Source organism: Anolis sagrei, chromosome 1 (assembly GCF_037176765.1).
Source record: "Anolis sagrei isolate rAnoSag1 chromosome 1, rAnoSag1.mat, whole genome shotgun sequence".
Lineage (NCBI taxonomy): Eukaryota > Metazoa > Chordata > Lepidosauria > Squamata > Dactyloidae > Anolis > Anolis sagrei.
Genome location: NC_090021.1, coordinates 182,101,382 through 182,118,532, shown reverse-complemented (window position 1 = coordinate 182,118,532; position 17,151 = coordinate 182,101,382). Strand labels below are relative to the sequence as shown.

At 39.7% G+C, this 17,151-nt stretch overlaps 1 protein-coding gene across 1 annotated transcript in view; it reads right to left on the bottom strand.

Annotated features, from left to right (window-relative positions):
* Positions 1-12,831: 12,831 nt before the first annotated feature.
* The window catches only part of TMEFF2 (transmembrane protein with EGF like and two follistatin like domains 2), a 297,666-nt gene continuing 293,346 nt past the window's right edge, over positions 12,832-17,151 (bottom strand). The window contains exon 10 of the mRNA XM_060780754.2: positions 12,832-13,168. Coding sequence (XP_060636737.2) covers positions 13,072-13,168 — 97 coding nt within the window. The 3' untranslated portion in view covers positions 12,832-13,071. The remainder of the gene's footprint in view (positions 13,169-17,151) is intronic.

Here is a 17,151-nt window from a genome sequence, read left to right as displayed (position 1 = left end):
CACTATATGTATGGTTGACTTAACTCAGTAAAATTTCTTCTGGCCCAGCACAAACATGTCACATATTTGTGTTGAAGAAGCAAGTCAGCAATAGTGGGGAATACAACTTGCAAACATCCAACAGTGTTGCACTTAATAACAATAATGACAACAATAGCAATGATATGCTGCCCCAGCATACACATTTCAGTTTGGCTTGTAGTACCTCTGTCTTCATACTTTGTTGCTGTAAAAGTCAGCAGCTAGTGAACACTTGTAATTTTTAATAAACTGTGAACACAAAGGTCCTTTTTATTTTAAAAACATAAAACAAAGAGAAAGTCCATAGCCTCTAGGTCACATTATAGGCGTGGAGCTCTTCACTTCTACCTGTGCAGTAAAATCTGCAACCCCTATGCCCTAAACACATAACACACAGGGCAGTGTGTCATCCTGCTTATTTGCATTTTTAAAAGCTAGATATGGACATTGTACAATCACGCTTCTTTTGGGATGGATCAGAGGTGAAGGTGAGCCATTGTCTTCAAGCAGAGATGAGCAAAGTGAGGTTCCCCCCTTCCACCTGGGATGTTTTTGTGACCCTGTAGAAACCTCAGCCTGGCAATTTTCTCTCCCAAAGGGGTGAATCCCTTGTCCTGGAAGTCTCCAACTGCAATAATTTATTTTTTGAATAGGTTACAAGGCTCACCTGTGCAGTTTAGCATACCCAAATACACATTTTTGAGAACCTCAAGAGGATTTCTGGCCACTTCACATTTTTAATGCTGTTTTTCTGTAGTCTATGTGGCAGCTGGAGGGTGCCCCCCCAGTCCCTCCTATTTTAAAATCTCACCGAGAAAGAGCTGTTGGTTTACCCTTTCTCCTATTATTCCCTCTTTCAATTTTTTGGAGGGATGGTGGCTAGATTATTAAAACAAATAAATAAAATACCCAAAGTGTACTCATTTTCCTTAGAGGAATCTATTGTTTCCTATATAGTACACCTCCCGGATTAGAATAGGATGCATTCCTGGAGATTGTGTGGATATGTAAACCATATTACTTTCAATGGGACAAGTGATAGAGTTATTGAAAAAGAGTGTAGCTTGTACAGAAATTTCTAAGTGAATGAGTGAAAGCATGGATAAGTTGATACTGGTTCTGCAGATTCAATGGCCATCCTGCATTTCTTGGGTTTGGTGGTTTACAAAGTTATTAATTTATTTTGGCTTCAAGAAAGGCCATCCTCTCTCTCTCTTTCTCTCTCTCTTTCACTCTTTCGCTCTCTTCCCTGCTAGTGTATCTCTCATCTCATTTGCATAAGCACTTAATGACTTCACCTACCACCAGAAAAGGGCACACAGAAGCTAGAGTAAGAGAAAAATAATAACAAGCAAAGGTCAACCCCAAATCCTCATCTGGGGTTTTAGTCATCCAATCCTAGGCTTCCTAAATTGAGTGCTACAGTAGTTACTTTTTATTTATATGCCCTGGTTAATGCCATCTACTTTAGCACTATAAAACCAAATGGGAGCAGACCTTTTTTTATAGCATGCTCCTTGTGGCTTCGGTACAAGGCTGCAGCAAATTTTATTGCTTTGTGGCACTCTCTTGATAAGAAATGCTTAGACAAATGTACTTGTTTCCTTATATATGCATGTCGCTCTCTGTTTTATGTGCAGTATTTGGGCAAACTTCTACAATACTATGAGCTTTCCTGCTATGATGATTTTTCTGAATTTTGCATTACAACATAAATGAAGATCCTTTGGTTGGAATGAAGTAGTGAGATGAAGCAGGTTTTTGCATGTGAACTATGAGGATCAAGAGAACAAAATGACAACTGTCTGGTCTGGAATGGTAAAGTTTCTGGGCTGTGTTTACATCAGCAAGAGCCACTTGAGTTTGCACCTGTGTTCAGACTGTGTGGAACTGAATGTTTACCGTGGAATTAATTGAACTAATATTTGCATTGTTCCAATCTTCCCTGTATTAAACTAAGCTCTACTTGGCTCTGTTTTTTGTACATGTGAGGGCTCAAAGACTTTTTGTGGACTCATTTCTCTATGAATTAGAAAGGGTACTTTCAGCATAGTGAAGTGTTTTGAGCTTTCGACTACAGTTCTGGAGACCAGGGTTCGATTCTGCCTTTGGCTATGGAACCAATGGGTGACTTTGGATAAGTTACACGACCCCATGACAGATTTGCCTTAGGGTAGTCATAAATCGGAAATGATGTGAAGACACACAACAACTTTCTGTATTGATATTCCTTTAAGTTGATTTTAAATTTATACATTTTCTAGCTTGGGTACCTGAGTTATTTGAAAAAGGCATTGTTTGTTTGGGGTGTTAAGTAATATCATTTAGTTAATTAGTAACACTATTTATTAGAAAAATACCAGTTTTTGATTTGGTTTTTTAATGAATGCTCCCATTAGATAATGCACAAGAATGTCGGTGAATTACAATTCCCAGAATTGCAGAGCAATCCTCCCCAAACTAGGCATGTATGCACAGTTGGCATTGTTGGGGATGTGTGCCTAGTTTGCTCCAGATCTATCATTGGTTGGGTTCAGTGCTCTCTGGATAAGGGTGAACTACAACTCCCATATGCAAGGGCAGCTCAATTCCATTATTGAAGAGGGTCACAGTCTTCTGCCTTGATGCAGGGTGAACTACATCTTCCATCCTATTGAGTCAGTCCCCCAAACCCCTCTAGTCTGTTAAGTTGCTGATCAAGTCCTCTGTGTTTGCTGTGTGCCATAGGAAAGGGTAGGGAATGATTAATGGAGAGACAGTGGGTGGGGCCATGCAAATTCCACATAAGGAACCCTGGGATGCCTGCCTTTGGTGGAGGAAAAACATTAAATATAGAGTGAAATTCTCCTCGAATGAAAGCATTCCTTGGGTGGTGGGCCGTAGTGTTAGGGGAGGACATTGGCAGCATTTGGGCTCCATGTTCATGGCACTCGCTATAAACTGCAATGTCAATTGAGAGCACTTGGAACTATAACCTGTTTGTGGAGGCGAGAGGCTGTCTGTGTAAGTGGACACCTCCGCCACATACACATTTTTCAATTTTATTATGTGTATAAATAATTGGTTTAACTGTGTTAATTGGCTGATGTTACATTTAGAATAATATTAATAACTTTCTATTTAAAATGTGACATTATTTCTGCTTCATGTTGGGAGTGAGATTGAGTCCTCGTTTTGGGAGGAAGATGGGATAAAAATGGAATGAATGAATTAATAAAAAAAGAGTGAAAGAATACAAGCTTGCTGGCTAAAGTGCATTCTTCAAAGTAACTATTGAATAGAAGACATTTACTCTCTCAAAATGAAAATAAGATGACATTGATTGGCCAGCTCCTTTGCTGAATGAAATGAATTTTGAATGACGTTCTTATTACAATCTGCAATTAATCAATACATTTTGAATGAAATGATTGAAATGATTCCAACGTGCATCATAATCTGAGAAACTGAAATCTTATTTAGAATGTGTTGAAAGGAATTTCATACTTAGGTGGAGCTTTGATTGGGTTTTAATTGGACATTTAACAAGTATATATTGCACATTGTGGGATACATATTTAGATTAGCTCTTCTTTTGAGCAGGCTTTTTGTATAATGAATCAAAATCATTTCTGATCTTGAGAAATGACTGACAGTGAATTTTGTTATTGACTCAAAAACATATTGGCTAAAATACAGGGTTAGTCAAAATCCATAGGCCAATAAGCCATTCAATTGAATGGCTTATTGGCCTATGCATTTTGACTAACCCTGTATTGTAAAACAACAACTCCTGGGATTACAAAGCAGTGAGTTGCGGAAGCTAAGGTGGTGTCAAACTACATTAGTCCTATAGATGCAACCTGAGGCCCCTTCTACACAGCTGAACAAAAGCCCACATTATCTTCTTTGAATTGGAATATACGGTAGTGCAGACTCAAATAACCCAGTTCAGAGCAGATATTGTAGGATTTTTGCTTTAATATTCTGGGTTATATGGCTGTATGGAAGGGCCCAAAGTTGGTCTATTTTAGTCAGGATTTACAATAAGGACTTGACCTATAAAAGCAGGTGTACTGGGCAAACCATTTACTAGATTAATGGCAAATGCCATTTTTATTTCAGTCCATGTCAGAGACAAATTAGTTCATAAGAAGTTTCTTTAGCAATAGTGAAAATATTGTTATCTTTTTGTCTGTATGCCATCCATCTATCCATCTGTTAAATGAAGAGAGATTTCATTAAAAGGGGACTTTTTGGAGATGTGATCACAATGCCTTACCTTGACAGTCCTACCATTACCTGGAAGCTTTAAGATGAAATGAATCTGCACCTACCAGATGTAGTCTTCATCGTATTATAACTAGAAGCCTGAAGGAAAATAAATGGATGGATGGCTTGTATTGCTGTGTTTCCTTCACACCAACAATGAATAGCACCTTATGTTCTTCTTTCTATCACCCTCTTAGGATAGACAGATTGTGAAGTTATAATGACAGAATAAGCCACTATCAAGTATGTGCCCCATTGAATGATGTATTGATTCCCCATTTTACACATAATAATGACTTAAGTTTGTCTTGCTTCTGTGTAAATTTGCAAGCACTGTTAATAATAATAATAATAATAATAATAATCATCATCATTATCATCATCATCTTTATTTAAGGGGACCTGGGTGGCTTACATGAGGCCAAGTCCAGTAATACATAACAGCAAAAATACAGAACAACAAAAATATCATCACAATAAAATAAATAGAACATAAAGTGCATAAACGGTACAAAATAATAAGGTGAAAAATCAATCGCAGTGGGTGGGCCAAATGTACATAAAATGTTAAAACACCGGATGAAATAGGAATGACCAAGATATCAGAGCTCATAGGGGATGGAACAGTGGAGACAGGTCTTCTGAAAAAATGTGTGTGTGTGTGGGGGGGGGGGGGAGTGCAATATGAGGGCATATTATGGGAGAGACAATAGGAAAGAAGTATATGGCCACTCTCCAAAGCAGGCATGTAGCCGGGGGGGGGGGGCTTGGGGGGTTTCAGCCCCCCCCCCCCGAAATTCTCATGGTGGTTTGCGAAAAGGCCTTACTGGTACATTACTTAAACTGTTATGTTTATTCATATCATAATCTGATCACCATACTCAATATATCCCATATGCATGGGGGTATTGGGGTAATGATACAAAAGGTTTGCTAGGGTAGACCCTCCTTCACTCAGACTCAGCCCCCCCGAAACTCAGCCCCCCCGAAACCCCCCCTGAAAAAAATTCAGCCCCCCCCCCCGAAACGAAATCCTGGCTACGGGCCTGCTCCAAAGGCATATCGAAAGAGACAGGTTTTTAAATTCTTCTTGAAGGCTACTAGGGTAGGGGCTTGCCCAGGGGAAGCCAGATGATTTGATGTTTTTATCACCCTTGTGGGAGGCTTCTCTCATGTCCCTGCATGAGGAGCTGGAGTTGATAGAGGGAGCTCATCCGCCTCTCCCGGATTTGAACCTGCGAAATGTTGGGCTTCAGTCCTGCCGGCAGAGGGGTTTAACCCACTGCGCCACCGGGGGCTCCACTTAATGCAATGTTTTATTTCAGCTGTGATATAATAATAGAATTGTATGAATATGATAAAACTTCCATATCACTGTTACAAGGTTTGAGAGGTTATGCATCTGACGTTAGATAATTTATTTATTTATTATTTACGACATTTATATGCCACCCTTCTCACCCCGAAGGGGACTCAGAGCCGCTTACAAGATATACATACATACAATATATTAAATTATTAGCATAATACAATATCAGTACCATATATTACTATATTGTACTACACCATCATATTGTAATATTATTAGTAATATTGCATGTACTATAAATATATAATTATAATATTGTATTATTATTAGTATTATATTGTATTACATTATAATATTATAAATATTATATGTATATGCAATATATTATAATATATTATTCGTAAAGAACAGGAGACAAGATGGAACTGTCTTCAACTGTAGCCCCCTCTCTCTTCACTCTGGCCAAAGCAGCAGTTGGTGCTGGGAGGGAGGATCACCACATTGCCCGCTGTATCACCACATTGCCCGCTGCACCATTGTCCCCATCACATGGGGGAAACTGTTGCTGCCTGGCTTCCCCCATTCTTCTGAATGAGAACATGGGAAGCCTCCCGTGTTCTCTGGAAAGTGTCCTCACATGCTGCCATGATGATTTCTCTATGGAGCCCTGCCTGGAGTAGCCTTAAGTCATGTGATAGCATCCAATGGGGTCCGTAGAGGAACCATCCTGGAGGCATCCTAGGACTCTTCCCTTTTTCCAGGTGATGAATTGGTTAGTCCCACGAGTTGGCTTTCACATACTTAAATCTGAGCTCAACTCATTATAAACAAAGAAAATAAGACTAGAGTTGGATTGAATTGGATGTGGCCTTGCATCAGATCATAGAGTGTTTGTCCTGCGATATAGAATTGTTTAATCTTACTGGCATCAGCTTTCTAAAGTCTTGTCACTTGCTACCTGATTTCTTTAAGCCAAGAAGCGGAAGGTTAAACCTGTGGCCTTCGTCATGTGAAGTGTTTGCTGTATCACCAAGTTATTGTTATAAAAATGTATAGAAATAGCTTTAGCTTTTCAATTTCGTCTTTGCTTTCCCATTCATTTATGAGGTGGAGAAGGAGGCAGGAGATGAAACAATTTCATTTTCAGATTGCAATGAACCACACCTGAGTTCCCATGTGATCTTGAGTGATCTCAGTCCATCAAATATTATCTTATGTGTGTGATGTTGCTAGAGGGCCAATGTCAGGGTCATGGCCTTGCATTAGGTTCCATGTGAGATCACAACTAACCAGTGACATTTAAAAACTGATCTATGGTGCAAAGCAAGAGAATCTTAAGTGACCATTTTGCTGGGGCTTTGCAGGGTGAAAGGAAGCAGCCTCCTGCCTGATCCATACTCCTTTCTTGTTAATGCTTTTGTAGGGTGAATGGAGGACCCCTCAGTTCAACATGGGGAGGCTGTGGATGTTGGAGTTGGAATATGTAGCTGTGCATCTTTGGACTTTGTTTATCTACCCAGAATAATCCGATAGGCTTACTACAGTGCAGTAGAACCAGAACTCCCAGAACTGGGACATTTGTTGCTATGGATCGGCACATCTGGTTGATTTGTTTCAAATTTTCCTTGGAAGCATGGCTATGGGAATTCATATGATGAGTCCTGAACTTCAGAGTTTAGTGTTGGATCTCTAACCACATCCTGGCTGCATGCACCATTCTCAGTCTAGCTGTGGATCTGTGCATTTGAGCTTACCTATAAGCATACGCCTAGTTTAACCTAGAGATCAAGGGCTGGATAAAAGGTGAATGGGAAATATCTCTGCCTCTTATTCTTTTCTGATAAAGCTCAGGGAAGTAATTCATCTTCAAAAGATCTCTAAAGCTCCTTTGAAATAAAATGATTAAAGCCTGTCTCTTCTCTCATCCCACATCAGACGTACCATTAACTGTCTTGTGTTCCCCTTGACTATAAATGCACTTTTTCCCCTGATCGTAGCTGCAAGTTTTGTTTTAGAGTGAGAGTTAGCATACTGTTACCAGTGAGGTTCATTGCAGCAACATCAAAGCAAACTCCACCATCTTACCCATGTGTGGTCTTTTAATTTGCATTATAGTTAAATATGGATGTAAGGAATGGAAACCAAGGAAGTCCAAAGGGTAAGATTTATTATTTTAAAAATAAAAATATGGATTTGTAGCTGGGGAAAGTATAGTTTTGATAATGTGGAAAATACATTCATGTCTGCAGACTCTTTACTGCATTTGCTCTGAAGTAAATCCCTTGAAAACTCATGTATCTTCAAGTAAACATTGCACGTGTACTGTATGGTGTAGAAATAATGTAGAATGAATGCAGTTGGACACAGCTTTAATTGCTGTATCTCAATGTTATGGAAACCTGGGAATTGTTGTTTGATGAAGCCCCACATTCTTTGGAGTTGAAGACCTTGTAAAACTAAAACTTCCATGATTGCATAGCATTGAGTCATGGCAGTTAGAGTAGTATCAAACTGCATTCATTCTACAGTGTAGCTGTATCATTTGTTATAATCAAGCTGCATGATGGCAATTCTGCCAATGCTATCTCAATGGGGATTTCTGTATGAATCAAGTGGGGTTTATTGATAAGGAAAATATACACAGGATTGTTCAGATTCAATTCTGAAATGAAATCTATGAGTGATAATGTAACAATGGCCCCAAGGAATAACAACTTTGAATGGGGGTCAGCTTTGAAATAGCTTGGATTGAACAAGATTTTGGAAACATAGACTTCAACCATTTTCATAAGACATCCTGTCCTCTCTTGCCTTCAGGGTCTTAACTGTTGGATTTTGAGATCAATTGTGTGACAGAATAGAAATGGTTTATTACAAACAAATCCTACAACAAAATATTGCTGTGTGGAGAATGACTCTTCTTTGTCGGCTGGACAGAATCTTACCTGGATTTACATTTTGTTAACCTTTCTACCTGGCATTTTCCCCTCTTTGTAGGGAGTCCTCAACACTTGCATTCTTTGGGAGGAGAGCGGGGAGAAGGGCAGTGTTTCTCTGCACAGCCCTCTCCTATGTTTGCATTTCTACAAAATTTCATGTTCCCCTGAGCCTTCTGATACCTTCTTCATGAATGGAATTAAATAATTTACATATGCAAATGAACATCAGCAATAGAAGAAACAACCTTTGTGTATCCATGTGATGTTTTGTTTGTGGCTTCCTCGTGTTCTTCAGCAAAGAATTGCAATGCACTAATATGTCTATGAGAAAACATCTCATTGACATTTAAGCGTTAACATTCCCAGTTGCTTTCTTTAGCTGGTAATGTTAACACTATAGAGAGGAAGGTATTTCAGTCACTCTAGTTATGAAAAGCTGGAGGCTTCTTCCTGCAACCTCAAGATGGGATGAGCTTGATTTTTTCTTGTGAACCTACTTTTCATGCCTATTTTCTGCTAAAGTGTCCAACCAGTAACTGCATTTAGAAACCAAGGTGCTCATTTTTCAAGGAGAAATCTCAGAATTAAAGAAGAGGTGGGAATGTGGAGTCCTCCAAATGTTGTTGGACTTCAATTTCCCATCAATCCTATCATTATTTTGAAATACTTTATGTGGTAAGTAGTAAATACATTCCATTGTTGTCATCACCATTACTACAACCATCATGCCGCCACCACCACTATCATAGCCAATTAATGAAATGTAACAGGAGATGAAATCTAACAACATGAGAGGGCTACATCCCTGAATGCATGACAAGAAGGAACCCTCTGTCCTTACACATGTGATCGATGCAACCCAAAGACATTTTGCTGTTCCAAGCAGAAACCACATGTGTTGTTCCCACCACCCCCTTACTGGAGTCAACAGTCAGCTGTACTATCCAGACACCATTCCTTACCTTCTTCCAATCTCTCTCATGATGCCACATGAAGCTGGACATGCGCCCATGGCTGTATGTCATAGGTCTCAGTCATATTTTTCTTTGTTCACCTAAAGGTTTTACAACTTGAGCATTGCCCTCTATAACGAAAATACGTGACTGATCCTTCACAGATCCCACCTGCTTTTCTCAATTTGATAAGAATATGCCCACACACGGTCACTGTAAAGACTGAAGAGGATCCTGAACTAATATTTCTCTAAGAGATCCCCTCAGACATGCACACACCCACACACGTTCCTTCAGCTGTTAAACCTCTCACAGCTGACCACCACTTTGAAAGATCAGGGTACAGGATTTTACTTATTCAGGCTCTGGCTGAACACTAACACAATCCTGTCACAAAGCACTTCATTGTGTGTTGTGGAAACGTGAGTGTGTAATGGTAGGGTTGCTGCCACCACTCAAACTTTAATTTGAGAAATTGTCTTGTTGCTAAACTTGAGATAAATCTTCTTATACACCAGCTCCTTCTTTATATGGCTCCTTTCAAGTGACTGAATTGTAAAGATGTTGAGAATTACTGGAACTTATATTATATAATGAATCAAGGCTGAGGCAGTTTAAACAGAGAACTAGAGAACAAGTTTATTAAGATCTTTGAAACATACAACTGACTTCTATGAGGTACACAAGCGTATTTGTTACTGAAGCACAATCTTCTTAAGAAATTGTTTCTTTAAACTGAGTTCCTTTCTTTAACATGAGCTATTCCCCTCTCTACTCTATACCTTGTAGCAGTGAGTCTCTTCGACAAGCCTCTCTTGGCTGTCTCCCAGAGTATCTAAGTTTCCCCTAGACTACTCTGTCCCTGAGAGAATATAACCACTTGTGTCCTAACTTCACACAAGAACACAGGTCTTCACTTTGACTCTTCTAGTCAAATTCTGTAGAAGCACCTGCCTTAAACTATTCTCTAACAGGCAAACTCTTAGCTCACCAAGAAAATCTGCCCTCTTCTCCCTGTCAGAAATCCTTCTTCTTCTCTCCCTGTCAAAACTGTTTTTTCTCTCCTTGTCAGAACTGACAGCCTTTTTACACTCTGCTCCAACTCCTCCCACCGGGTCTTAACCAATCAGGAGATAGCTGGGCTCCTCCCCTCTGCTTAGCTGCCTCTCCTAAGATGTCTGCTACTCTGAGCTGCCTTACCAACATGGAGGCCGGCTCACTGACTTCCAGGCTGCGGCCTACCAAAGGTATGAATCACTACACCCTCCCTTGTGAATTAAGGTCAACTTTTTCTTGCCTGGGTTTAGGTGGACCATTAAATATTTGGCCAAATTCACTTGAGGGCTGTATCCCAACTTCAGTCTGCAGTATACTGCTCTGGTCTGAGCCCATTAAGATCACACTTACCTGCTTTAATCCAAAATCAGATATGTCTTAAAGTCACCTTGGTAGAAAAGGGCATTTCAGGCAGGTATACATGTTCATTGGATTATTTTAGATCATATGACCACAGCAGTGATGGATTTTTTCTTCCTCACATGGATGCAGAAACACTTATTTCTTCATAAATATTTGAACCAACACCCTTTCTTCTTTTTCTGTCAATATTACTGCCAATTTATAATCCCATTGGATGGCTCTTCCATGTCACCCCTTTCCTCCTCCCATCTGAGGCACCATATACGCTGCCATATAATGTAATTTGAGGTTGGATCTATGCTGCCAAATAACACAGCTGAGGATGTGCCATAGATGCAGGTGAAACGTCAGGAGAAATGCCTCTAGAACATGGCCATATAGCTCGAAAAAATCTACAACAACCCAACACAGCTAAAGATGGAGTTTAGCTGCATTGAACTGGGTTATAAGTCTACACTGCCATATAATTCAGTTCAATGAAGTTACACTGCATTCTGAAACTGCATTCTATGGCAGTGTAGATCCAGCCTCAAACTGTATTATATGGTCAGTGTAAACTCATATAATGTAGTTTAACTGCATTGAATTGCATTATAAGGCAGTATAGATGGAGCCTGAGTGAGTGATTGAACGAAATGTTGTCAGCTAAATTGCTTGAAGAAGTGTGTAATTCTCCCAGCATGCACATTTTTCTACCTACTGGCGTTGCATTTTTAAAATAATTCCACACTTTGCTTCTGAATATTGCTTACCTTCTGTTTTAATTTCATCAGCATGCCATTTATTACCATATTGTTTATATGTTTTAATTTGCCTGTTGCTTTGGGGACTCCAATCCAGCTTAAGAAGTTTTAAACAAATTACAGAAAGCACCAAAGTGACCCAAGTGGCAGTTACTCAGGGGAAGAACCGGGATAAGAGTTGCATGAAGAGGTAATCACGGTAGTGGGTTTTTTAAAAATAGTATAATTGCAATTCTGCACAGTTATGCTGACCATATCCCACCAACACTGTCAAAGAAACTTAACTAAAGGGCCCTCAAACAGGACAGACATGTCTGGAAGCTACAGTAGGTGATGTAGTTCTCTGTATTTTTTAAAAATAATATGTAATTGACACCTCTATTGTTACAGGCTGTTTTCTGGCAAATCCTGACACCAGTTTCAACTCTTCATACATCAATCTCAAGTGGTTTCTTCTTAATTCTAAGACATAGCAGAACTATGCATTCCCTTTCCTTCTATTTTAAATTAGTGTTTCTATTATGGTACCATAGTGAATCAAGACATCAGAGAAATGGTAAATTTGCTCTATAACTGTAAGTTAAAACAAAATCAGAGAAGAGGAATTTTTTTTCAAACCATAAGAACACATCAACAAATTATTCCCTTATTTTAAAAATATAAACAAATAGAAGAGCCTTAGAACAATTAAAACCCTCTATTACAAACAGCCCTCCAAATGCAATGAGTTGATCTGTAAGCAACAACAACCGGCAAACTATATGTCAAAAACTCACTCTTTGGATGCATCTGTATTGTAGAACTAATGCAGATTGATGCCACTTAAACTGCCATGTGTCATTGCTATGGAATGCTGGGATTTGTAGCTTTCTCTGCCAAAGGATGCTTGTGCCTCACCAAACTACAACTCTCTGGTTCCTATATCATTGAACTATGGCTATTAAAAGATGTAAAATTACATTAATTTTACACCATAAATGCATCCTGCTTTCAATCAACCTGGAAGAATGTCATGTTGAAATGGTACTATTGCGCTAACAGTAAATTGATGCATATATATATTTTCAAGTCAGGGTGATTGGATCAGAAGATAATATATTTGCCAGATTTTGAAAATGTAAGAAAGCAAAAAAAAGTTTTTCTCATCACTGAGTATTTATTATATATAACAAATACATGAAAAAGAAAAAACTATATTGTGTGATATAAATAGTTTATTTACATTACAGAAAAAAAACATCAAGACAATGTATACTATTTCAAATATATCCATACATAATCAAATATAGCTGTAGTACATGTTTTTCTTCTTCTCATTGGTGTAGATTACCACAAATGCAAGGCAACATGTGTAGATCTTTTGTCTATAATACTGTATTTTGTAAAGTCCAAGCTCTCTGAAGCTTACTTTTGCCATTGTGGAAACATGCGCTCTTTTAAATTAACCTGGTCGATGCTCTGGTTGTGTTGTCTGAACTGTAGTGCCCTGTGTTTTGCTTCTGCCTGTGGATTCGGTTGCTCCGGGGACATTTCCTGAAAGCAATCGGGGAACGGGAGGCGGGGAAGGGAAAGAGAACATGAAATTTGCTTTGCTAAAGGACCATGGAGGGAACACAAGGACATAAGGCCATGGAGAAACAGCAGGCGGAGTGTAGGACTTATCCTTCCCTGGCTGGCAAGCAAAGGAGCAAAAAGGGGCAATTCTTTGTGTTCTTCCAGAAAGCTGATTCTCATTTTGGAGTCTGAAAATACCCAGGGACCTGCTGACAGCCAGGGTTACTTCCACGCTCAGAAAATATGTCTAGAAGGCAGCTGAAAAACCATGTATACTAAAACAAAGGAAACCTCTATATACCGTATGTCTCCAAGTCTAATTCAGACCAGGAAAGTATGAATATGGGGGGAAAATGGATGGCTGACAGCCTTCATGAGATGTGAGCAGCTTTGAATTTCCAGTATTTTTGACCCTGTTTTTTTTAAGCCCCATGGGGCATTCCTATGGCTTTTTAATGTTCAGGAGAAAGCAGTAAAGGGCTTCAGCTACTCATGGTTGCAGTGCTGTTTCATACAAACACTGCATGAAAGGTTTTCCCCCCTTCCATTCCAGGCTTGTCCCTTCCAGGGAGCTTACAAAAAATACAATTTATTTATGTGTTTTAAAATTTTAAATATACTATCCACTTAACAAATCTATAGCTTGCAACAATAAAATTTTCATGAAGCTTCTTTTACAGGAATGTTTCTCTAAAGATTGCTTCAATTGCTCCCGCTAGCCAAAAGTGAGCAGGGGGGCATAAGTGATCTTGGCCCTTTAGCAATCCCTTTGAATGCCCACTGCCACATTTTCCATTCTTCTAGAGCAGGGGTCCTTAAACTAAGGTCCAGGGACCGGATGCGGCCCTCCAAGGTCATTTACCCAGCCCTCGCTCAGGTCAACCTAAGTCTGAAACAACTTGAAAGCACACAACAACAATCCTATCTCATCAGCCAAAAGCAGGCCCACACTTCCCATTGAAATACTAATAAATTTATATTTTTAAAAATTGTTCTTCATTTTAATTATTGTATTGTTTTAAAGTGTTTTTTTGCACTACAAATAAGATATGTGCAGTGTGCATAGGAATTCATTCATGTTTTATTCAAATTATAATCCAGCCCTATAACAGTTTGAGGGACTGTGACCTGGTCCTCTGTTTAAAAAGTTTGAGGACCCCTGGTTTAGATGGGTGCCAAACCTCATGGACCAGATTTGGACAGGCATAGCAGGACATAAATGGAGACATATGAAGCTATAATGGAGAGAGGAACCAAGATCAAGTCTACCTAAGTCTACCTAATTTTTTTTTTATTTGTTGTCGTGTCAGGAGCTACTTGAGAAACTGCAAGAACTGGCTGTCTGCAAGGACGTTGCCCAGGGGATGCCCGGATGATTTGATGTTTTATCATCCTTGTGGGAGGCTTCTCTCATGTTCCTGCATGAGGAGCTGGAGCTGATAGAGGGAGCTCATCCGCCTCTCCCCAGATTCGAACCTGCGACCTGTCCATCTTCAGTCCTGCCGGCACAGGGTTTAACCCACTGCACCACTGGGGGCTCAGTCTACCTAATGAGCCAGTAGGAAATCAATAGATTTCAAAGCTTCTATTGTTGAAAGAAGCTCTGGCATTTGATAGTGATAAATTCTCGAGCTCATGCCATATGTACAGTGAAATTATTTCAAAATAATTATAAAAGCCTATCTGACAAAACACACTAAACAAACACCGCCTCCCACACTGCACAAGAAATGCTAACACAAGCTGTAGCCATAATCAGTCAAGTAATCAATACAAATAAATAAAAGAGAAGTAAAAAAAATAGCCGAGCTAGTTAAAACTCGAGGAATCATCAAATAATAAAACGGAAGAAACATTTTTAAAAAACCATTAAATATCCTAGTGAACAGGGACGTATATCATATTTCTGAGGTTAAGCATTATAAATAACAAAATAATTGTATCACATTTCCCTTACATGTTACATTTTACATTGTGACTAAAATGCTCTCTTGTACTCATTACCATGAGCTTCTCTTACTAGACCTAGATAATAGCTATTCACTAAGAAGCCAAGAGAGGCCTTTCTGTACAATACCAAAATCATTCACAATACTATATAGATAATCCTGTATTTATGCTTTATACCCCTCATTATTAGATATTTGTTAGTGCACAGTATTTTTGATGTACCGTATTCAGGGGATTCAGGTGATCTGTCAGCCGGATCCCTGGAAATGGGAAGGTTGCATTCGGCTGCCACACCTGGGACTCCCCCCCCCCCCAAAATTAATCTTGCTAGAGCCAATCAGAAGAAGAAAGTGGATCACATGTCTTTTTTGCAAAGCTGATCTACATATACCAGGGTGAGCTCCACCCTTTTTGTGTGTCCTCCTGGTGTTTGAGAGAGAGAGAGATCGTGTGTTAGCTAGCTCCATGTGTTCTAGCTCAGCACCGTCACTGCTTCTTACTGCTTAGGAATCGTTTTTTTGAGAATTTCAACCTTTTTTCTGCATTCAATTTGTGTGTGTTTTTAGAAAGAAGCTATAATCCTTTAAAATGTTGTTGTTGTTGTTGTTCATTCGTTCAGTCATCTCCGACTCTTCGTGACCTCATGGACCAGCCCACGCCAGAGCTCCCTGTTGGCCGTCACCACCCCAGCTCCTTCAAGGTCAGTCCAGTCACTTCAAGGATGCCATCCATCCATCTTGCCCTTTGTCGGCCCCTCTTCCTTAAAATGTTACATGTGTATATTTTATATGTGCATATTTTGTGTGTATCTCTGTGTGTGCGTGCATTAAAGTCGCCTGTCAACTTATGGTGATCCCATGAATCTCTAAAGATTTTCTTAGGCAAGGAATACTAAGAGGTAGTTCTTCCAGTTCCTTCCTCTGCAATATAGCCTACAGCGCATAGCATTCATTGGCAATTTCCCATCCAAGTACCTTCCAAGTTCAGGCAGCATTTGGTGCCTGTAGGCTATTTCAGAGTATGGTACCAATCCTCAAATTCCCAGCAGCAGTGTCACAAATTAGTCAAATAAGAGAGAAAAAACCACAAAGGTGATTGGAGAAATCTTGAAATGATTTTTTTCCAGCCACCTTCTTAGTTGGAATGCTCAGTCTGAATCACTAATCTGTATATAGTGTCCTTGTACCATGGTAAGTGGAGGGGACATTAATTCAGCCACCTGATTAAGGAGTCTGCTGTCAAAACTGCCAGATGGAAGAAGCTGCCCTGGTCACAAATAATGAAGCAGAAGAAAACTGAACAAGACTTGAAGCCACACAATAACAAGCACAGGGCCATTCTCTCACCCTTATTCCTTTGTCCAAAAATCTCTCACACTTGGCAGTTGTCACACCCCAGGAAAGGCTACGAATGCTCCTTCTTCCCCGAGAGAAAGGAAACCAGGAATATCTGGTTGCTCTGAAAGAACAGGTGGGTATCCTCCATTTCGGAGAACACCCTCATTTCTCCAGCCTCCCCAATTTAGCTGAGAGCAGCTGCTACGACGTGGTCTGGATCATATCTTCACACCCAGCGTTTCCAGCTATAAACAATAGCAGCAAGGATCCTTCAGAGCTGGGTGGTGGGAGGACACACAACTGTGCAAGGGAAGTTATATGCATACAGGTAGGGTCTTAGGTTGGATCTACACTGCCATATAATCCAGTTCAATGCACATAATCTGCATTTTAAAACTGCATTCTATCGTACTGTACATCCAGCCTCAGCCTGTGTCTTATATGACAGCAAGTCGACTGCCCTACCATTCACTGTATCACCCCAATGTGACCAGCTAAAATTAATATGAACTGACCCACAATATTTCCATATTTTTATAGTTTATGGCTAATGTTTGACTTTATATGAACAAGTCACTGATTATATATGTTGGACAGTTCGCACCAAGTTGCATATGGTTCTTTGTCTAGAGCAGGGGTCCTCAAAGTAAGGCCCGAGGGCTGGATATGGCCCTC